General features: G+C 46.0%; 1 protein-coding gene across 4 annotated transcripts in view; it reads right to left on the reverse strand.

The window, feature by feature from the left end:
• Positions 1 to 25,000, reverse strand: part of LOC135394457 (uncharacterized) — a 112,487-nt gene that overhangs the window by 34,737 nt on the left and 52,750 nt on the right. For all 4 annotated transcript variants that reach the window (XM_064625191.1, XM_064625194.1, XM_064625193.1 and 1 more), the window contains one exon: positions 373 to 539. In XM_064625191.1, the coding sequence (XP_064481261.1) occupies positions 373 to 475 (103 nt within the window). In that variant the 5' untranslated portion in view covers positions 476 to 539. The remainder of the gene's footprint in view (positions 1 to 372; positions 540 to 25,000) is intronic.

Consider the following 25,000-nt stretch of genomic DNA (forward strand, 5'->3'; position numbering starts at 1 on the left):
AGGAGGAATTTGATTCCCTATGCTTGAGAGCGCTCAGCTATTGCGGCCGGGAACTTTCGCAAGTATACCCGCATTTTCTAGAAGGTTTGCTGGGTGTCAAATTATGTTACGCTATCCTTGGAGTTTTTTTTTTTTTTTTTTTTTTTTACAGAAGAATTAAGAAAAGTGTTGCCTATATTTTCAGACAACCGGCGTTGTCTGTGTCACAATTCAAATTTGACTATTGTCAGTAGGCCAGCCAAATAGACGCCGCAATGTTAACCGGTCACGTCGGATTTCTCAGAGAAAAAAACACACACGCCGAATTCGTCCCATAAGAATCACGAAAATGCGGAGACAAGTGGGAGGTTGATACTGCTGCGTGCCACTGACCTCCCGAAGGTTGGTGCTCATCTTCCAGAGCCTCTGCACTGCTGGATGTCTCAGGGGTGGACAGTCCTTGTGCACCGGTGCCCCCTGCCCTGCTGCTTGCCATGCCGGCTTCTCGGCGACGTCACTCTTGTTGCCACAGCAAGCCTCAAAGGACATCCGACCATAACCTGATGAGGAAAGAAAATTCACGTTCACAACCTTAGAAGTGACGTAAAGCGATCGGAAATAACTGTTGTCCAATTGAGCCTCTGTATGCAATAAGGGGATAAGTAGAAAAATTCCAAACCGAGAAAACTGCATTTGGATATTTGGTAAAGCAATTGCAGATACGTTTCCTGGAATAACGCAAATGCAAAATGTGTAACATATATGCATGTGTCTACTCTACATGCATGTCCCGTTAGCATCGGTTCTATGTGTGTGACTTAGCAGAAATTGAACAAAACCGAGCACGACATATCCCCTTTTTCTAATAACACCGCACGCACAGGGTTTTCGTGCAGGAAAAAACAGTTTCCACGAGTCGGACTTTCATGGTGACGGCAGGATGGCCAAAGTTACCTTTGTGCAGTGTAGCAGCCTAGATCGTGATTGTCGTGCTGCTAAACGAGCACAATCTTGAAAGTAATATTGTGTATGGCCAGCAAAATATGACTTATTTGCATAATGCACGTTTTTTTTTTTTTTTTCGATTACAACGCTCAGTAGCACTGCTGACACGGTCAAGTGAGGGAGGGAGAACATGTTTTTCCAGTGGAAGTCAAAGTTGATTTCTGCACCGTAGCAAAATTTAAGCTACACCATTGGTATGCATGTGTAGAAAAGGGGGCTGCTCTGGCTGTCGATCCCATTGACACACATGCATTTCCTGTTTCTTACCCTCCTACAGCGAGTCAATAAATTGCAGTACGGTCCAAATTTTTATTTGGCAGGTAAATACTGGTAAGTAAATGTCATTGCAACAAAAATACTAAAAATGGGATAATTCGACTTATCCCATTATTGCATTCAATGCAATTACTGGTTTGTAGTGGTGAAGCAAGTTTTATATGGTAACAATTCCATCGAGGGCCATGCTATCCATAACTATATGGTGGGCAGTAGTGGCGTTTAACTTTCGCGATGAGGCTCTTTTAAGAAAAGACCGCTTCACACATTTTGAGATGTTTGTTGAGGCGGAAGAAGTAGCAACTGTTAACGCAACGCGGGCAACGGAAATGTGGGAAAGGCTCGTAGTTGACCGTGAATCGTCCCCGGGAAAAAGAGCCATTGTAGGAAACTGACCAATTAATTAATTAATGGATACCTCAAGCGGTAATCGCAAAACTGAGAAACCGGCGACATATAAAAGCGAACGGTATGGATTTCCAGAAACAAATAAGCTGAAACTGGGAAAGCGGTATCACGAAGAGAAGTACGAATATGTCAGAGGTAGCAGCAGTGGTGTACAAAGTCCACGAAATTGAGACTCGTGGTGCCACCTTATCGAATATACAAGTCAGCACACCTGTGGCACAATGTCCAAATTTAATTTACTTACTGCAAAAGTGATCAACGTGAAGACCGTAATCAGTCATACCAACATCATTCACCGTACCCACAAGAGAACCATGTCCCCAATGCGAAAATAATTCTGTAGAGTGGGAAAATATTGTTGATGTAGCAGAGCTGAACTGACGAATGAGGAAAAGCACGCAGCACGCTCTCGTATAAGCTGTGGTATGGTTTGTCATGTACCGTATTTTCACGCGTATTAGCCGCGGCTTATGCGCGATTTTTTTTTCTCACGGGCGCCCTGCGGCTTATCCACCGGTGCGGCTTATCTGATGACTATTTTTTCCTGGTATTTTCCCCATACGCCGATTTTAACGAAAGGGCCGACAGTGTCTCTGGAACAGCACTGCCCTGCCGATGCACGAACAGTGCGTAACAGGGACGGGTCCACATTCGAGTAGATTGATCTTCCTGGTGCATTCCCCCAAGCAGATTTAAGGAAAGTGGTGACAGTGATTCACGTCTTCTGGAAGTTCACTGACCGAAAGTCGACGAAAAACACCCGACAAGGGCACAATCCGATCTTGGTAGAACTCCAGAACTGACCTCCTCTGTTGTACACTGTGCCGATCCCGGAGTATGGACCACAGGGTTTATGGCCTTCTCTATGGTCTCCTTTGTCGCACAAACCAGTCGTCTCGTATTGCCCGCGGCTTATCTGCGGGTGCGGCTTATCTGCCAGAAAATTTTCAAAACGTCCCAAAAAACGCGTCCTGCGGCTTATCTGCGGTGCGGCCTATACGCGTGAAATTACGGTAACTCTGACGTTTTGCGATTAACAATGTCCCACGATACGACCTCGTATTGTGGACGTATAAAAGTGCCAGACGTTGAGCTGGTAGGTACACAATAGCTGCCACAAAGTCACAGAAACACACGGACGGAGGTGGAGGAGGCACACACTTGTCTACAACACAGTACAGTACCTTCGGACCATCTCTTATAATAAGGAACTGATCTACACGTAAGGTGATCTATTCTCAGCAGGTAACACTTCACGGCTTTCCAGCGGCCGAGTGAACCCCCGGGCCGGTGCCGGGATGGAGACTCCAAATCCAAAGATACCGACCGCCGGCTGTGTTTTCCCGAGCTTTCACCGGGGTTTCACGAACATTCCAGCCAAATATCAGCAGTATTCCCACAAAGCTTCGGCACGACAGACGCGCCTTCTACATAGCTCATTGACGGCGCTAATTTAAAGGAAAATTGCCAGCGTTTTGCACGATTCGTGTCTCGATCGACGACGAGCACGATCATCGGCACGTGACGTGACGCCACAGTGTGGTAGATTGGTAGGTTAATTTTGCACACAGCACCCCGTAACATCTGGAGGACGCAGTGTCAAAGTGATTTGTACAGTGCTGGACAAAAGTTTACGGAACACGCTCCCGCGCATTCCTTCCTCAGGATGACAAGTTAGTAGCGAATGTCACCGTACGGACTTACAGACATATGCCTAGGTAACCCAGTCACCTGTTTGTGAGTCCGTACGGCACCATTCGCTGCTAACGTGTCACTGTTGGGAAGGAATGCGCCGGAGCGTGTTCCGCAAACTTTCGTCCAGCACTGTACCATGTCACCACGCCGGTGTCTTCCTCGAATGTGTTCAAACCCCGGGTTCACAGTAAATGCTCTGGTCCACTCAGGTCTCTTGCACAACCAAGGCGTTTCGCTATAAATTTCATCATGGTGCTGGTAATAGTGCTTGCCTGGTCATGTATACTGACAAGCATAGGCAGCAGAAGACTGCGTTAGTCGTCATATGAGGTAGCTCATATGCCACCCAGCACAAAGGTTGCGCGTCAAATGGACATACACACAAGCTTCCGTGGCTTAAGATGATCGCTTTCCACGCAGCAGAGACTGGGAGGTGACACGGGTTCGAATCCTGTTACCGGCTGTGCTGTCTGAGGGGTTCCCTGGATTTTCCGAAAACTTTCCAGACGAATGTCGGCACAGTACCCCCTGAAGTCGGCCCAGGACGCATACTAACTCCTCTATCCCCCACTCCTTCTCGCTGTCCTTTCTCCGTCTGTCCACGTCTGTACGCCGCCCATAGCCACAGTTTCTTCGCGGCGCTAACACTGAACTTAAAAAATCGAACCACGCACCTCTCGGTTGCCCGTCGAGTGCGCTGACCACTACGCTACGCTGGCATCTCTTTTCCGACCAGCTTACTCGACTGGCAATCGAGAGGTGCGTCGTTTGATTCCCGCCAATAGCTGGCATGCTCTTAAGCAGCTTGTGCTGTGTGTTCGTCTGTTTCAGCCTGAGAACAGTTACACTATCACACCAAACTATCCATATTCGGGATAGCATCTGGTAGTCAAGTCAAGTTAGTCCAAACCATTACCCATTACCAATCCCATTACCAATCTTGCAGACGCCTTGGCAACGAACCTCTTCCAAAAATAAGCTGCAAGACAGCGACTGCCTCCTTTCTTGAGCATCCTAGCTGTTACGATCATTGATGCATATAGTATGTTTTTCGTTTGTGTGATAATTCGAATTACGACCAAAATCTGCGGGATAACAGCGGTGGTCATATTACCGACGGTCTTTCGTACTGGATTCCATTTAGTGAACTCAATGGAAGCTGCCTCAGTATAGTAATCATCAACGATTCTAAAGCAACGTGTTGCGAGAGTTCCAAGGACCTGAACATGTCTGTGAAGAACAGTGTCGTGCGGAAACATATGGTGTTGCTGTCCGGTGTTTATTTTGTCGCGTTCGGGTCACCAGATTGTCGCGAAGTCAGGTCACGACAATAAGCGAAACGGAGGTAACAACATCTTTACTGCGTGAGGGCCGGATCTGAACTAACGAACTACCGCACGTACAGTCAGCACAAGCAGGGCACAGACAGGCTCGTCGTTGTCAGCAGGTGCAGCTACAGTTTTCTTCTACGTGAGAATTTTGCGAAGGGAAGAATAAAGAAAATTCAGGGTGCACTCTCCATTAGAGGATCCGCGACGATTTGGGAGTAGAATTTACTTTGGTGGACATTAATTTAACTAAATTGATGTTATTAACTAGGCTAGTTCAATTAATTCCGTTAATTCCACTATTTTAACCCCATACCAGACCGTAACATCAAAACGCTAGATGAAACTTAGGTGTCAGGCATTTAGCCGCAACACGACATCTTTTAGTCTATCGTTCATTGCCAGAAAAAGGAGAATGCTTGGAAAACATAATTATGGCAACTGTTTTTCCCACTACCGCTCTGCCCTCAAAGCTCTCTTCACCTTTCTGAATACCATAGGACTTCTATCCATATTGTGAAGGGGCGCACTATTTCATTCACCACATCACCACCAGCAATGGGGTAGAGAAACTCCCCATTCATCATCTCGAAATAAAGTTGTTGTTGTTAATTATGAAATCCGTTCTTAGGGCTTGCTATACTTCTAACGCGTCGAATTCAACGCTAGCCATCACCAAATAGGCACTACTTACTAAAATTTTCCCTCTGCTTAAAAATACGGTGCTCTATGTACTAAGCATTCCACGGTTATGTTGATAGAGAGAGCGCGTACCTTACATTTCAAAACACGTCAATGTCGAAGGCTGAGCGCTTTGGCTCTCTGCCGGCCGAGATAATATTCACTTATCTAGGCGCGGAGAACCCTTCACGCAGCAACGAAGGCATCTCAAGGTTCTATTTGTGTTCTCATTACTCAGTTCTCTTCTTCCACTCTACATTATATAATATCCCGTGGTGTGTTGGCCAATGGTAACTGTAAGGGTCACCGTGTCCTTCGTTCCTTCAACTATGCAGACAAAGTGGGGTAGAGTGTAGTTACGCTGAAAACACGCCAAACACACATGGGCTGTGGCGGGCTTTGGCACATCGAATGACGTTCACGATAAAGTTTCCGAAAACTCGATAAATCAATGGTGATAGTGATTTGATGCGGCTGACGTGCATTTGAATGCTTCCTTTACCGTATCGTTTTCGTTGCATGAACCTGATGCGCTAAAACTGGCGCCAATAGAGAGTTTTAGCGCATCGTACGCCATCACCTTTGCGTATACGTAAGGGATAGCCCGGTGGTTCTGGGCAATGCGCGAAGCTCTCTTTATGTTCTGCCCGCGTGCGCAGAACCACTAACGCTATCCCTTACGTACGCAAAGGCGATAGCGTACGATGCACTAAAACTGTCCAATATCGTGAACCGTATAAGGCGACCGAGACTGTCCTTGCAATCAGAGTGCTATAGGGCATCGTCTAAAATTCAGGCTTATAGTACTTTTTTTTTTTTCTGTTTCAAAGTAATCATAAGATGTTCATACAGGCGCGCGCAGAAACGTTACGAATGATTTCAATAGTCCGGGTTAATGACACATAAGTCAGGTTGGAGTGGAAGTGGAGGTCATGGAAGGAATGTGAATACGGGTGTCAGGGCGCGCTCTTTATTCTCTCTGTCTTTCCACTAACGTAGAAATATGTTCGCTAAAATGGATTATGCGGAGGTTGATGAGTGAAATCCACGTCACTTTTGAAATGCTGAGGCGAGTAAAATGACATCACTGCACTGACCGACATCCCACGACCATGCATCCATACCCCTGGAATGGCAGATTGGCAACCACATGCATCAACACAGATCACAAGCCCTTGAATGACCACCCCGCCACTCGAATTTTGTATCATCCAGCGAATAGCGCTATTGTTGGTTTATCTCTCATCATCTCCAACAGATGGCAGCAGCTGGAGGCTACAACGATCGATGCCGTTGAGACGACCGGCTAGGACGGCCCAAGGTCGAGGTCGTCCACCGGCCCCGCGTTTTTAATGCCGCTATGGAGCGTCAACACCGGCAGTAAAATATGCAAGACGGTGTCATTCGTCGTCTCGCTTTCTCGTGTATTGCTCCGTCACTGGGAAGCAAGATGCGCGCTCTCGAGGTCACACGATATTATTACCTCGCTCTAGGTTACCACACTCCTCGTCCAAAATGCTTTAACACGATTATTGCTGAAGTATATGGAGGTTATGCGCGACGCCAGGTAAGCGGAATGGTCTGCGGCTTGTAGAATATAGCATTAAACGATAAAATATCGTCCGTGAATAATATTGCACATTTAGTGTTATCAAATTGATGCAACAAGGAACAAGAAAGGCTATATTGCTGGCAACTTATCCGAGATATCCCCATACAGACATGAATGGCGTATGCATATACAGAGTGCTTTTTGTTTTGGTTTGTTAGCCTTTACATAATTTTTATTTGAAAAAGCTATGATAGCAGCATAGATGTCGTTTTTGCAGTTGAGTTCTACGGCCAGGCGGACATCCTCTGGAAGAGAGCATGCAACTACAAGATGACTAATAACCTGAAATTCATTAATTAACCCTCTAATTAGGGAAGTTCAAGCAAAGGCGATACAACACTTTGAGAGACTATCCTGGTTTCCACCATTCCGCGTTTAAAAAATCCTAAAACACGCACGTGCGTTACAATATCCATCCCCGAATTTTATATGTAAATGAGCCGAAACCGAAAATGGGTGGCTGAGGCGCACATCACCGTCGCCGACGGAAGCTTATCTAGGCCGGCTGAGCGGCACCTACTCCAATCATCTCCATCGCTCCAAATCACGTGGCCCTCTGACGTGAAATGAGCGCAGTACTCCCCGCGTTCCCGGTCGCCGCGGTTTCGGTTTCGGTTCATTTGTATACCGAAAATTCGAGGATGGATATTTAGCGCACGTGCGTGTTTCAGGATAGGATAGTCTCTCAATATGCTATCTCGCCTTTGCCCAAAATCCCCTAACTAAAGTTAATGAATTTAAGGTAATTAGTCAATTAAATTAGGCCTATAATTAAAATAGGCCTAGTATGCAGGATAATCAAAGAGAAGGAAAGCAACCTTTGATCAGCTGTAATCGGGTGAGCATCGCACTTCGACGGTGTGATACAGTTGATACTTTCGACGACGCGACATTTTGCACTCACAAGGAAGAATAATAATAGCGAGTTTTATTACATCTGAAGAACTCTACGAAAACGATACGATAAAGGAAGTTAGCAAATCCATGCTTAGCAATGTGATGGTACTCGCTTCAAAGAAATAGGGCGATTGGCTTATCATGTTTTCGGAACAGTTATCGTGTTCACGGTTCCGAAACTACGATAAGCAGATCGGCACTATGTTGTGACTATCTTGTACTACCTTAGCATAGTTATACCGTACATTATAAACGGATGATTTCGCATTGCGGGCCTTAACAGCACGGTGGAAGTTAGCCTATATGCCATCGTGGCTGCGTATGGGATGACAAAATTCGCGGAATTTCAGGTTGGAAAAAACGGCAGTGTACTTCTAGTTTAATTTATGCTATTAATTAGGCTAACTGAGTAAATTCTGTTAGTTAAACTATTTTAACCTGATACCAAACCGTAAGGCTAAAACGCTATGAAACTCTTGGTACTCGCGACGACAGCTTTCAGTCGATCTCTGCTTACCGGAAAAAGGAGAATGCTTGGACAACTTAATTATTGCATATGTTCTTGGGGCCTGCTGCACTTATAACTCATCCAATTGAACGCTAGCCATCACCAAATAGGCACCACTTATTCGAGCCTTGTTCTAAAAATTCCGCTCGGCTTAAAAACACGGTGTCCTATACTAAGCGTTACACGGTTATGTTGATCGAGAGAGCGCGTACCTTACATTTCAAAACACGTCAATGTCGAAAGCTGAGCGCTTTGGCTCTCTGCCGGACGAGATAGCATTCAGTTCTCAAGGCGCAGGGAACCCTTCACGCGGCAACGAAGGCATCTGAAGGTTCTATCTGTTTGTGGCCATTGTACATATGAAATATTCTGCTCCCTCTCATTACACAGTTCGCTTCTTCCCTTTTCTGCATTACATAATATCGCGTGCATTACATAATATCTGTATTACATAAGCCTCGACAACACGACATTATAGGCAACTGACGCGTAGAAAACATTGCCGTAGCTGAGCAATGCCTGGTTCACTCTGTTGCATTTTCACGCGTTACGGATGTGGCGCGGCAGGGTTGTTATGGTAACGAAGTACGGCGAACCAAAAAGCATACGCACCGCAAGAGTTGGGCTCGACCGAACTCCATGCGGTATACGGATTACCTCCGGCTACGCAGCTGACCAATGAGCGAAGGCGCACTGGAGAGTGGAGATAGATAGACAGGTAGACGTAGACAGAGTGGAGGCATGATTGGTCAAACACAGGCGCTTTCCGTATCAGGAACGCATGTGTCTGAACAGCGTGTCGTACGACAACCGCATCCGCACTCGATCTGCATCGAACCCGTAACGGAGAGAAGTGGCAGCGCGAACCAGGCATTGCTTGGTTACGTTTTACGGTTACTTTAACCAAAAGCGGTAACTAGATACTACCCACTGTTGGTGGGCGAAAGGGGTCAGATATATATATATAGGCCAGATTGGAGCATAATACGCCTTGAATTCTGCAGTGTGACAGCAGTACATCAGATAAAAGAACAACACGGTCGCTATTCGAGCTGAAGTCAGGCTAGGAAGCGGGGACACAGGCTCGTGTCGTTTTCAGTTGTCCAGCATATAGAACAGAATGCAACATGCCGCAGTGCATCGTTCTAAGCCGCGCCAATCATTATATTTGGTTGGTTTGTTTTGTGCGAAGTTTCTACACTGCTTCGATCATGCTCGAGGCGGCACATGCATAAGGGAAACCCATGTCTATTCGGGGGTCTCCCTCATAGCAGCCACTAAATACAGTGAATATATTAATTGACTCCAAAAGCGCCGCGTATCAATGAAAATCCTTCGGGAGCAGGCAATGGAAACGCAGCTGTCGTTAAAAGAGGGAAAGCTACGATCGTCCAACGGCCGCTGTTCAAACAGCGCAGCTGCTTAAACTGGATTACATCCGTAGCGCAGCGATGGCTGTGGGGATCGCTGAGCAGCCACGGTGTATACGTCCAACCCATTGTTACTCCCTCTACGGCAGAAGCGACCTCCGAAACTGCGCAGGGCAGATGGTCCTTACATAACGCTGTAACTACTGCGGGAAGTTGATCTTTTTCTTTTTGTTATTGCATTTTACGAACCCGCGTTATCGCTGTTGCGCTTGCAAGGGGTGCTTTGACGTCTTTACCAGAACGTGGATATACAGGGTGTTTCCCTCCCCTAACGTGCCCCAGTCCCTAAAGTCTTGCTAAGTTGCTCAAGTGCTAACTTAGCAAGTGTGCTTACTTGCTAAGTGTGAAGTTGCTCAAGTCGTTAAAGTTCTAGAATTAGCCCATGTGCTCCTTTCGCCGTGTTTTCCATTATCTTGACGGTGAACTTGTCGACTTGAAACGACGGTTTTTCGCGCTTGCTTTTTCTTTTTTTAGCCTCTCGTAGAACGGAATATATTTTGCAACGCGGGGTTAAGTCTAGCACGCGGTTTCTGACACTGGAGGGAAAAAAGCTACGTTCACCTCGCGAATTTCGGAGTTCAATTCAGAAAATTCAGTTTTTTGCGACAGAAACTTCATCGAAGTTGTTGTGAGTCGTGTTAATAGTTCTCCGGAGGAGGATACCGTCAGCCCCATAATTTTCGGACGAGTAAATGTTTCAATACAATGTTTAACACGTTAGGTGAAAAGCCCTTGTACGCGAGATGAACCGTCATCAATTATCTGTTCTTTTACGTGATATCCACCCGTTGTAGTGGAATATCAGAGAAGACAGAAAAGATTGGGATGAAGCGTGTGATCTAGTTTTGGACGTATGAGCCCTTTGTCGAATGTACCCGATTACTAGGTAATCGATTACAGAAAATTGTTGCTTTGAAATTTGCGTTAAAAAATGCTTTAAATGCTAAACTGCTAAAAAGTTGCTAAAAATGCTAAAATTGCTTCAAAAAATTAGTTCCACGCAAACCTAATCGATTCCTCGCAAAATAACTCAAAAGGTAATTGATTACTGGTAACGAAATTACTTGTAACGCGTTACATACAAGTCTGGGCTGTGGATTAATTTTACCCCCTGAGGGTTCATGAATTCGTGCTAAGATCTCACCACAGGGCATCCCGTATTTAACGTCGGGCGAAGGCGAAACACCATTGCTGAAGTGTTCTTGAAGGTGTCTTCGACCGGCGCTATCTTAAGGATCTTCACATTTATCGTAATCGATTTAGGGTTAAAAGCGCCTCCTAAGCATTCTGATAAAAGTAATTGAACTGTTTAAGCAGCCATAGTGACGGGATTTGCCCTGCTCTATAAAGGAACTTTGTCTGCGAAAAGAGGTTTTCATGAAGGAAGCAGCCCGAGGTTTCACCGAGGTTGGTCTCATCAAGGGCACACCAAATTACACGTGTAAGCCGCTGTGCCTGTCGTATACATGAGATTCGAACGATCGGATAAACCCCTTAACGCAATGACACAGAACGGACGTATCCTTAAAAGGCTATGTTAGTCGATGCACAGGGAACACGAACGATACACTGACGCGGCAGAAACTGATCTCTGTACGTGGATGTATTTGGAGGAGCGCTCGGACGTGTCGTATACGTGCTGAGAATCACTTTTTGTATCACATGAACGGCGCCACTGAAATGTTGTTTTGACCTTCTATTTCTAACTTATGCAAAACAAGATGCGTGGCTGTGCTCGCCGTCGTCATTGCTCCCACCCGTATTTTTTTAAATACCGCATTAGCGTCGCGTAGCAACTATGGCTATGAGCGGCGCACAGATGTGGACAGATGGAGAGAGGACAGCAGAAATGAGTGGGAGACAAGGGGGGTTAGTACGGGTCCTGGGCCGATTTCAGGGGGAACTGTGCACACATTCGCCTGGAAAGCCTTCGGAAAACCCAGGGAAACCTCAGAGAGCACAGTCGGTGGTAGGATTCGAACCCACCACCTCCCAGTCTTCAGCACGACCTTGGTCGCCCATAATTCCAATCTGATTAAATCTGATTATTTTATGGGCTACTAACTTTCCTTCGTGTTTTATACAGACAACTATAGCTTTCACAGCCTGTATGGCGACGCCACCCGGTTGTCCTCCGTATACCTTTCCGATCCACAGAACAGGGGGTCTCCTCTTGTCAACATATACGTATATTGTGGTCTGAACAGTTTCGCAGATCTCCTATATGAGTTCGTACTTTCGTCCACCAATGAAGCGTAGTCTTTGGAGAAAGTGTCAGTTTTCAGGCCGTCCGTTTGTGTGAAGTTGAGGCCCCGGTCTACAACATTTAGTTACATGGGAATAATTTTGTTTGGCGCGAACATAACGGCAATCTTGTCCGAGGTTTCACGATACCAAAATGAGCTTTCCAATGAATATCTGCCATCCACGGAGGCCTAGCTGACAAAAAAAAGTGCAAGCGTACTTTCGTTGCCGAGGGCGAATGGCGAAATCTATGTACGCGCATGGTCTTGTGACACTTTCATTGCCTTGGTTCATTTTATGACGCTCGCATTGTCCTCCGCGGCAGAGTATTCAGGGAACAAAAATCTTTTCTACGTGTCGTACTTGACGAGACACAGACCATAGAAGACACGGCCGCGTCGACCTATGACATCAGAGTACCGAGAGCCTCCGCCAAACCTATTGGTTCTCCGCAAGCACGTTATCTCTCCCACGGCCCATTACTCGCGGAGCTGCTGGCCGTGATGTCACCGTCGGATGCGTCTCGGTATTGGAGGTGCCGGTTTTCTACACGTCTGTTACCCTCTTGGCTGTAATGCTAGAAACGTAGATGCACGTCCATGGAAATTACCATGTGATATGTTTGTCCGGCGTAACTTGGGAGCGAGGTGTCTCAACCCCTTTGGGCCGCGTCACGTTCGGGCCGTACAACTGGAATCGAAGATGGTCGGTGCCCGAGGAGGTGCCCGGTGAGGAGAATGCGGTACGTGAAAGTCCCAGCTGTGAACACGTATGCACACACATATTCTTTTTCATTTTATTTTTGAACCATTCACACACACAACTCATGCTTTTGCGATGCTTCCTATGCAGCTTTTTGCGTTCGTTTCTGCTTAGCCGCAACTATAAGATGCGCATCGGAATGTCGAACCAATTCATATAGTGACAATAACCGAACACGTTTCGGTTTTATTCGAACAGCTATTGAATATGATGGGAATTGAAGTTCTGAGGCTGGAACACATATAAAAGACAAAGCCTCACTGGAGAGGAGTGTTAGCTTAGCTCAGTTGGTAAGAGCCCTGAACCGGTAATCCAGAATATGTTGGTTCGAGTCCCACAACTGGCTAACCTTTTCAGTGACTTACTATTGTCACACACCGTAAATGCAGCCATATTGATTGGCTCGCATAATCAGTTAGTGCCGAGAACGAGTCTTCCATACCTCAATTGGCCCCCTAAATCCCCTCCCCAAACCATGGGCGCATGAACCCATTTATCACGATTCACGTCATACGCTCCATGATGGACAAGCTCAAAATGTCATCGTCCGGTGGCGATGAAAACATCAACGCCAAGATACTTAAAGGTATTTAAATGATTCATCACTATTTTCGTGTGACATTTTCAACAAGATTGGACAACAAACAAACAACTTTATTTTGACCTTTTAGAGTGGGGAGTTTCATCGCCACAGGCGATACTCTACTGCGATTGGACAACTGCTCGCATAACATCAATCTAGAAATGGGGAAGCTGGCATACTCCAGCGAGCTATCGTCCTATCTCGCTGACTACCGTGCCAGGAAAACTCATGGAACACATTTTGTCCTCGTCTCTCTATATAATCAATTTTCTTGAATTTATCTCTTTCTTCTCGGACACGCAGCACGGATTTTGCAAGGGATTCAGTTCCAAGACGGGTTACGTCCCATTTCGCCTATTCCCATTTTGCCTAATGCGATTTTTAAGATTAAGAGGGCGAGAGGGGTGCGCCTGCCATTAGGCGAAATGGGACTCCCAACAAGTGGGCGTTACTATCACGGATTGGCGTCAACAGGGAATCGCTCCGACCCTCTGTGTTATAGTCTGGGCACCTTACAAAGTTCTAATCAAGCGCCGCGAAAAAAGCAGGGTGTCCTGATGGACAGAGCGATGCGGTTCTGCATCAGTGCCGGGCCCGCGGCGCTTGTGGCTTGACAGCTATAGTCTACGAACTCTTCTTCAAACGACACATCAGGGCTTACTGTCCTTTTCACCAAGCCTTGTGAATGGCATTGCAAACAATATAATGCTTTTCAGTATTTTCCGACTCGGCACTTCAAATCAAAATGTTAACATATCATTTGTCTTCCCAGTGGTGTTAACCTCTGGTTGCCTTTTCGCGCAACTCGGCGAAGGTTTTTCTGAGAGCCGCGGGAAAATAAGTGTGCATTAGTCTCGAAGTTGTGGCTGCCCCTCCTAGATACTTCAACTCGCAACTTGGAACTCTTCCTTTCGACTGACCAAGCTGTGGCCATCGATGTCACCAAGCTGTTCATCTTGTTGTAGCTGCTCGTATAGACATCAACGAGTGAAGAAGTAGTGTCGTTTTTGACAATGCGGCGAGGAGAAAATCAACTTGCAGTCGGCGAACGAAGGCTGATCTCATACGTACGCACTTAACTTTTTTTAAATTCCGTTAAAAATTTTAAATTTCAAGAGAATTCTGTATGGACGTGGAAACAGGTGGAGAGAGAACAGGAGGAAGCGGTGGAGAGAGAACAGGAGGAAGCGGTGGAGAGAGAACAGGAGGAAGCAGTGGAGTACAGTGTATGCGTCCTGGGCCGACTTCAGAGGGAACTGTGCGGACAGCACTTTAACTGAACATTGTCGTTGAACTACGCTCGTTACCCTTTAAAAACGTGTCCAGCGTCTTCTGGCTCCGTGCTTCGCGAGTGAAAACTGTGAATGGAAAATATAACCTGTTTGTTCAACACGACGAATGTGCTTTCGTGTTTGTAGGTGAGATAAGCACGGAGTGCAGCAACAAATAGGAATTGTGCTGAAAATGCGATTTTTTCAGTGGTGGTGAAGCACAGAGTGCAATGAAAAAGGAGAAGCGCCTTCCTTCATGTGACACGCATCACTAGGCGAAATGGGACTGTCTGGCACATAAATTAGGCGGACTGGGACCCCGTGCGGTTCCGCGGGAGGGAACATGGCGATGGATTGGGAGATAATCTGATAAGAAGCATTATGTGAAATGGGAATAGGCGAAGTGGGAAGACACGGCGAGACGCAGCCCTTGCAGTTGGACAACAGGCGTGTTCAAAGGCTTCGACAAGGCCCCTCATGCACGCTTACTAAAATGTCTCGGTTGAACATTGATAATACTGTATCCGGCGTTTCCTTCACTCACGGGTTCAACACACAGTTGCAAGTAACACCTCTTCTACCGTTTCACTTGTAACATCCGGACTACCGCAGGGATCCGTGCTTGGTCAGTTGCTTTTTTAAATCTACATAGACGACTTGCCAAATGACAAATAACCAGATCAAGTCTAATATGTGCCGGCACGCCGACGATTGCGTAATATATAGAGCAATACACAATGAAAATGGTCATGTCATATTACAAGACAACCTACATTCTTTGGTGCTCTGACTTGCAGATGGAAACTAACTATTCTAAATGTAAAATAATGACATTCAGTCGGTCATCGCAAATTTTTTCGCACCAACTATACACTTTGGGAACCTCAGTACTAACAGCGGTAAATACTTACATATACCTGGAACTCCAGCTAACACCAGATTTGTCATGGCATACACACATACACCAACAGGTAATATATTGCGTGTATATAATACAGTGTAATATAGTGGTAATTCGCCCTCTGGCCACTTCGTGGAGCGCATCTCACCATTCTCCATCAGCGCTGACGAGTGCCTCGTTTCGTCTGACGTTGTGTCTCTCTTCACGAACGTGCCGGTCCCACTGGCAGTGGACGCTGCCAGGGTGGCACTCGAGAGGGACAACGACCTGGCGACTAGAACCAACCTCAGCGTTCACGAAGTGTGCCGCCTCCTAGATTTCTGCCTCAGCGGAACGTACTTCTCATTCAACGGAGAGTACTACAAGCAGACTACAGGAACAGCAATGGGTGCGTCAATATCGGTAACCGCTGCGAACTTCGTGATGGAATCAATTGAAGAAAGGGCCCTGCAATCCCCCGATATTAAACCGAAAACATTCTTACGGTACGTAGACGATTGCTTCTGTATTTTGAAGAATTCCGATGTTGACGAGTTTTTGGCACGCCTAAACCGCATCGAGCCATCCAGTTTACCGTGGAACTCGAGACAACGTTTTGCCTTTTCTCGATGTACTCGTAAAGAGAGAAGAAACTGACCTAAAGTTCACCGTGTACAGGAAGCCCACTCATACGGGACGATATCTAAGGTTTGATTCCAATCACCCTACGTGTCACAAGGCTTCGGTGGTTTCGTCCTTTCTTTCGAGAGCTGAGAAGATTTGTTTGTCGGAGAAAGACAGGAAAAAAGAAGAAGCAGCAATCACTTCCGATTTAAAAAAGAACGGATACACAAGTAGCTTTGTTCAGAGAGTCGCCCGTCAAGCTCGCGATCTCCGAAACCGACCACGTCCAACTGACGACCAGCCCTGTCAGACTAGACGAATCACCATGCCATATGTGAAGGGAATCAGCGAGTCTCTGACACGTATACTAGCGAAGGAAGGAATACGTGTGTCTCACAAACCCGTCTCAACAATCGGACACTATATGCCGCGGCCGAAAGATCGCCCGCCGAAAGAAAAAGCACAAGGTGTAGTCTATAAAATTCCATGCACCAAATGCAGCGCATCATATATTGGCGAGACAAAGAACTTCGATCCCGAAAGGCTACGGCAGCATAAGAATGATGAATGGAAACAACTCAGGGAAAAGAGGTGCTGACGCCAGGAATCGAACCTGGGTCTTCTGATTTCCGGTCAGATATGCTGATATATTTTCCCAGATAGATGCAGATATATTTTCCCTGAGTTGTTTCCATTCGTTAATTTCTGGGCGTTTGAGGCTTACTTGTCTGTGTCGTCCCTAATTGTTGGTCTGCCTCGGCCAAATCTCGTTGTTTACGTCGAATAAGAATGATGTACGGAAGTCGGACATCGAACGAAGCGCCCTCGCTGAACACTGTCAAGTCCGAGACCATCCTATCGACTTTCAAAACGCCTGCATCATCGATCTTGAGGATAATCAGATCAAAAGAATGTTTGTAGAGTCCTGGCATATACAATCCACACCTGGAAACCTTAACTGATCCGTTGGAGCGTTACCCAGCGTATACGACAGCGGCCTCCGTCACGTGACTGAAAAACAATCCGACGAACCACGAAGTTCGAACCACGGCAAGAACGCTGCTGCCAACGGCCACTATAGTCACCCCTGAGGTAGGAGCCGAACTGGCTCCGAAACGTCGGGTATCCCCGTCCTGTACCTTGGTTGGAGATTTTCGTTGCTATCAAAGCATAACCTTCTTTCATAACTTTTCCACAACCCTCACGACTTCATATGTGTTATGTTACATGTGTTACAAAAAACCTTCCGGTCATCATCACGCGCTACCAACCAAACCAAATTTGTCCACTCCATGCTTCTACCGCTATTTTTCGCAACTCGTTTTTACCACGAACCATAGACCTCGGTCAGGATAACTTACCGAACAGACAACTCACACTCAGTCAGTAACAGGATATCTGAAAGCTGAGTAATAAGTATACTAGCTACCTGGTATAGTTACATACTGTATTTTCACAGAATCATCTGCACAAGCCCATTCTTATTCCACCTATAATAATAGTCGTTTTATCAAGGTTGGTCATGCATCCTCAATACCAATCATCACCATCATAGTAATATATTTTGTTTTCTTTGATACCTTGATTTCATACTTTTGTGTTGTATTATGACCATTTGATGTTACGTTGTATCTTACTTATATTATGTTCTACTGAGTTACACTTCTGTTCCCCGGGCGCGTTATGTAGTTAAAGGATAAATAAATGAAATGAAATGAAATAACATTATTGTAAGATTTCCGAGAGAATGTCACTGCAGTGTTAGCGGCATATCCAGCCAAACTGTACAGCACCGTATTTCCCCTGCATATCGGAGACGGCACCAATTTTAGCTACTTCGTGTGCCAATGCCGTCATCGCCCCTAAGCATCAATTTACACCGTGCTTAATACCTTACTCCAACTTTCTACTTGATGATAAACAACCCGTATCATTTCGTCTCTCTTCAGACGTCCTCAACATGTTGCTTTTTCTTCTCTCTCGATGTCTGACGGATGACTTTAGCCGTCAACTGGAATCGAGCGAGTCACGGAACAGGTCAACAGCGTCGAGTCAGCCTTGACCGACATATAGCGAAGTGCGTAAATTCGTCGCACGTCGTAAAATGGTGTACATGCAGGCTAGTTGGCAGACAAAGCGAACGCCTAAGCACGCCGTCCACGCCGTCTCCAGTGCCTATCACGAACAGGCGACAGTCTTTGCAGACAATCCACGCAAGGACAACTACGCTCCACATGCACAATGCGCGCTTGACATAGAACTGAGCAGCGAAAGCTGCTTCGGAAAAGCAGATTCCAGAAAATCACCCCCAGAACAGCTATAAGCATGAAGGGAATTTATGAAGGGGATGAACCGGTAATCCATGTGGGTTCGAGTCCTACAGATGGCTAACCTTTTTCAGTGATTTCCTTCTTTCAGCTACAAGCGACTCAGCCAATGACGAGGAATTCTCTCTGCACATCCTGAGGGAACAAAAAAGAGAGAGAGGGGGGGGGGATTTGACAGCAGCACGTGGTACGCCGCCATATGAAATGTGTCACAGTCACCCAGCTCTATTTTTGGTAGCCTTTAAACGCCCCTGTCTGCTACACCCCAGAGACACACATCTGCATCCCGGTTCCCCTCATGGTCGAACCGCATGTTTGAAGGCAAACGACATGCGAAAAGAAGAGGAGCGGACAGTTTATAAATAGCTGTTGCACCTGTGTGGTTACGACGATGAATTTTCTTAGTGATGCAAATAGATTGCCCAGTAACTCACTCATGTTCCGAATACGTGTTCGCCTAAGTGAGAGGCCACGGGAAAACTTCTTTGCTGCGATGCATCTACGAGTAAAATGCAAGTCGTCCATACGAGCAGGCTGTCCCCGAGGTACGCCCTCTATTCGGCTCAAAATCTACTACCCAATGTCGCACAGAACGGACCTCCGCCCCCGAACTTTAAAAAGGAAAGGAGAAGCGAATTTACGACTCCCGGCTGCAGTGGAGGACAAAGCCTTGGGTAGAGGATTATACTTAAGTGACTGTCCTTGTACGATACATTCTGTCGTAACATAAAAAAGGCCTCATAAAGTTATTCGAGGAAATGCTCCTTTGGGGTAACGCATCAATGGACACATGCGCTGCTCCATTAAGCGCGGGAGAAAAGCTTTTTATGTACATACATGTGTATACTGTATACAAACATACACGTGTTGTGTGTGGGTCTGTTCTTCGAATTTAGGCACCGCAACGAAGCTGAATGCGTCTGCAGTCGCAAGAATAGTTGTATGTGGACCGCATATACTGTGTGCAGAACACGCTGTACTTCAATCCAATCGAGAAAAGTTGCGCGCCATTAAATTATGCTAACTCCTACTGCTTTTCCTCCCAAAGCTCTGAGGCATGTGCAAGAGGAGGGCAGGAAAAAAAAAAACAGAAAAGAAATGATGGATTAGCTTTGCATAGCGGAGATGACTACATACGTACATGCAGGCTTGAAATTCAAAACGGTTCTCAGATATTCGACCTTTTCGCATGGCTTGGACGGCACTAGGAGTGGGGCATTGGATCGCGCCTTTTTCTTGCACGCTCGCGGACAACAACAACAATAATAACTACATGGATGACGATGAGACGACGGCTCGCGGGAGGAACAAAATGTATACCCACAGGAGGTTTGGGGCCTATTTGCCAGTTTCAGCTGGTTAGAGAGAATGATCGAAAGAAGAAGTCACGATACACTAGAATTATTTCAGCGCCTAAGTAAACAAACTACAAGATTAAAACTACGTGAAATACACGAAGAACCACGATCAGCATGCAAGGATGACATCGTATGTTTTCGCGCAGTTTGTTTAATCATGTCCGCACATCAATAAATATTTGTTTCAGTTCGTCACAATGTACACCAGCAGTAATAACTTGCAACTAAAACTCTCGTCAACTATAAGCTGCAGGTCGAAGAAAGCGTGTATCAAGAAGCAGTGATGTTGCAAGGCCGTCATTCCATCGAACATTTCTGGACGTTGTCCGAAAGTAGCATATGCGTCGCACATACAGATGACCTAGATGCTACCTTCCTTTTAAAACTGAAAAAGAGAAAATAGTTCCGCGAACTTGCACTCTCAATATGTTCTCCTTCCTTACCACAAAAGGAAAAAGAAAAAAAAAAACGATACCTGCAGACCTCGTACAAGGAAGATTATCGGTTCTGAGATCGGTTTCGAAACGCATATCCACTGCGTGAATTAAATATGGAGAATCTTTCTCGCTGTGGCGCAATCGCCAGCAATGGAACATTAAAGGGACACTAAAATGCAAAAATTACTCCACGCGGAGCGAAAGATGGCGATACCTTGAGAGTAATGCACAAAGAATGGGATTTATCACCCGCTTCGCTCGTGATTAGAACTCCAAAGAAACCGCACATTAAGTTTTCGCTCTTCTCTTCTTCTCAAAAGGAACGACACGTACGCGTTCAGGCGTCGTGGGATCTGGTTTGAGGGAACCAATGGAACGACCCCTTACCGCATTTGTTTGTCCAATGAACGCCGTGCTAGGGGAGCTCCGACTTGGCTGCGACGCGCAGAAGTACACCGGATGCACCTCCTCGCTGGGACAGTGGTGTACGAAACATATCGCTATATCGACACGCTGATTCAGAGAGTGCGCAGATTAGTTCCATCTCCTTATTCGTGTCTTCCCATTTCACTTAAAGCTTTTCAGTGGATTATCTCGCCATCCCTTACACCGAGCTCGAACTGCAGGGGGTCCCGTTTGGCCTAATGTATGCTGCAGACAGTCCCACTTCGCCTACTGATCCGTGTCACGTGAGGAAAGAAGGCGGCCCCAGGCGTGCTGCCAAACGTCATATTCGCATCTTCACGTAACTTTACAACACTGTTGGTTTTATTCAAGCATAGCCTTGAATTGATGCATTTTTTGAGTTCTTCCTGAAAAGTCAATGTGTACACATTGACTTTGATTGAAAATGTTTTTGATGGACCACCAGAAAATTTGATGGACCATCGAAATATTCTGATGGCATCTAATGGACCATCAAATCCCCCTTGATGCTTCCTGATGGACCACCAAACCGCCCTTGGTGGCGCCTGAGAGACCAGCAGACTGTCTCTGTTGGTGCCTAATGCACCAGCAGACTGTCATTGGTGGTACCTAATGGACCGCCAAATTTCCGTTGGTGATGTCTGGTGGACAACTAGATTGCATCTGATGGTGCTGGCGAGCTCCTTCTGCCACTGCGCCGCCGCCTTGCACGTTCATCCGCGTGTACAGGACTAAGTAGTTCCCAGGATTTTTAAATATTTATGCCTGTTAAAAGCTCAAAAATACACCTCCATTATGACATAAAATGGGTGCGTTCTGTAACTCATTCTCAACCAACACACACATTTTATCTGTGAGCATATTTGATTCGCCGGACCCTTGTACCCTTACGCTATTTCCTCTTTCACGTCGGCGTTCGCCTGTTCGCAACACATATGGTTGTAAGTTGTCATTGTGGCTGAGACGCTGCGGATGGAATATGTGAAACTCGGTGTGCAAGGGCATTGATACTTTTCGGAAGGTTCTTCGGGCTGAACGCATTTGGTAGAAAACCAATCCACACGGACGCGAGAGATGTTTCTGAATACGGTAAGGCTTAACACGACCGCTTCGCAGTCACTCATAACCTTTGTTCGAGGGAGTCGGTTGATTGAATTGTGTATTATTTTCAGGCTGCATTCCATCTGGATTAGTAATGAGAAGTGTAACAAGTAGGATCGACCAATTATTCCGTCCGAAACACAGGTGAGCTCATGTTATTGTGTCTGCAATGAGTCGTTCACGACGTGCGTCTATCTGTCTTGCAGTTCCTTGCCGTGGAGATTGGACGTTGATCTGTGATGCATTAGGAAAGAGTATTATGTAGTTCCCCCTTGACACCTGGACTTTCATTACTCTATTATTAAATCTATGCCCTTTCGACATGTGACTGAATCTGTATGGTCTTGGTTAGGAGATACACAACTGTTCGCCCACCTCAGGCCCGGTGGACCATAAACTATGAGGCCTGATGGATGAGCCATCAACCACCAGAATTGATGGGCCATCAAATATAGTGTTTGTTTTTTACCCTGATAGCTTGATGGACTATCAACCTAATGGTCCATGAAGCCATCAGGGTCAAAAAACCTACCAGATTTGATGGTCCATCAGAAAAATTTTCAATAGGGGTGAAATTCGTTATTCTATATATGGGGAAGTCAAATTTAATTACGCATAACAACTGTATCTCTGCTAGTTCTGTTCAAGGTCGTGTTAATCGTGGTGTTGACGTAAGCCAGTTAAACCTGTTATATATTTCGTGTCTGTGTGCTAAAGCAATTAGGTCTGCTTTAATAATTCATATTCACCAGGATTTGTTCCCTAATATGTTCGCTCAAAAACATAACCGGTGCAAGAGTGAAAATATCATTTTCATTTGCAATTTTTCTAAAAATGAAAAGGGCAGCGTTCTTTTCAAGATTCCGTGCCACTACATCCAACGCGCCGTTACGTCCATCGTGCTCTTACATCCAAAAACGAGTCGTTACATCCACCCTGCTGTTACATACAAACGACCGTTACATCCAACGAGACTTTACGTCCACTTCTGGCCGATACATCCATAAGTCAGTACATACAACAAGCCGTTACATCCAACGGAAAACCATACACAACGAGCTGTTACGTCCATTGCGCCATTACATCCACAGGAAAGTGTGGGACAGCGGTTCCAATGCCAGCGCAAAGAACGCACGTGTCGCTGGATGTAGAACCTGTGTCGCCTGTGTCAAACCTAAATGTCGCTATATTGGTACAACCACAAAACGAAGGTCGTTCAGCGTATGAGGCATGTTACTGAGTTCCCTATTTCTCCCTATTATTTTTTTCGTCAACATCAACATCGACTGAGTTCTAAGCAATGCGCATGTGTGGAGCAACGCGCATATTAATAAAATGCTGGGTTTACAGCAGATGTTTTTTTGTGTTGTCAACAAACAGCACTTTGAAAATAGAGAAAATCGCATTGCTGCGTCTGCATTCCGGGAACTTATCTTTGTCGCTGCTTTGTTGTCACTTTTATCGTTCGCTGTCTTCGCGCCATTCGTTGTCGTAAAGCCGTGTTGATGCTTTCTTACTTACCAGTTACCCCCTTACTTATGCCCAGTCCGGCCGTGCTGCCAGGAGGTTTTGCCTGGGTTTCCCCCGACGATCACATGACGGTACGGTTTCCTTGGAAGTCGGCCTAGGACGCACGCTGTTGCGTTGGTAGTGACGAGCGGCCCGCCCTCAGCGAGGCCAACTACGTAACGCAAGCAGAATGTGACACATAGCTTTTTTAGCAGCAGCTTTTTTACCTAATGCGTAACTATATTATTTCGTGAATATTTTGAGATTTGGGAATTTCAATTTGTGGACCAACCTGACCTAATTTATTCTCTCACGACAGCAACTCTGTCCGTTACTTGTGAACATATCAAATAATAAAACAGCGTAATTTGACGGACTCTCACGAAAACAAAAATCATCGTCTCTGTTTTTCATCATCTCATCATCTGCTTGTGTAAGAGTACTGGGGTAGCCAGTTCAACGTCGTCGAAACTCACATCCCCATTTTTTTCTTCTTTATCACATCACATCACGAAAACAAACAAACAAAAACATTCCGAGGATACGCCGCGAAATGTGTGTTACAGAGTGGATGATTCCAAAACTACATCGATGCCATGTTAGTTAGGACACGACCGACGTATCCTGAATCCGCTTATCCATCGAGCATTTACATCTAAAAAATCACCAAGTCCACCGTGCGGTTACATTCAACGTGTCGGTACATCCATACCGTGCCGTTATAGCCAACGAGCCGTTGCATCCAATGCGCCGTTACGTCCACCGATGGATGTAACGGGGCGTTGGATGTAACGTGTCGTTGGACGTAGCGACCCCAGACCTCTTTTCAACACGTCAAATTTTTTCCATATTTGCAGTTCTATTCAATATGCATTAGATGTCCCACTGCATTGAGGTATGACATGATGTTCCGTTCGCCACTCTGAAGTTGTCGTTTAAACATCTGTAGTTTTTCACTGATGACGCCATAGGCCCTCCTCCTACGTGGAGGCATGTGGCCGGAAGCAAGCATTGCCTGCTGTTTCTCATTTATCTGCTGGTCCTTCCGAAGAAGTTGAACCATTTTATACAAATTCACATGGCTGAGTTGGGCCATCGCATTCATCCTGTGGTGCCATATCATTCTGTATTGCTCGGCGTCCGCCTTCCTGGGTTGCCCTTCGCCATGCCTTCGTGTTGCCTCCACTTTCATTCTTTCTTTTTCTTTTTTTTTTCAAGTGAGCAAAAATCTGCTCTTTTCTTTTTAATTGCAAGTCCAATTCCCTGAGTCGCACGAAAGACCTGCGACAGCGCTAGGTGATTTTGCATAGTAGCAGCGGGTCCATTTCCGTGTCCAGTCTCTAGGGGAACGTATCCATTTTTTACATTAAACGTTCATCCATCCATTAATGAATCAACGGAAAAGTTTTACTAATAAATAATCTATTCATTTGATTATTAGTGGTATCGCACACATCTTCATTTGCAAATGTAACGTGTCATTGTTTAGGACAACGTAAGTTTGTTGTCGGACGAGCTCATTCATTTCTTGCAGACGTCACCATCGGGGCGGGGCGTGTAAGTAACGCCCGCCTACCGGCACTCCTGTTTCGCCTAATGAGATTGCACGGAAGTCCCATTTCGCCTAACGCCTGTCACCCCTCCCGCCTCTATAATCCG

The sequence above is a fragment of the Ornithodoros turicata genome, chromosome 5 (genome assembly GCF_037126465.1).
Source record: "Ornithodoros turicata isolate Travis chromosome 5, ASM3712646v1, whole genome shotgun sequence".
NCBI lineage: Eukaryota > Metazoa > Arthropoda > Arachnida > Ixodida > Argasidae > Ornithodoros > Ornithodoros turicata.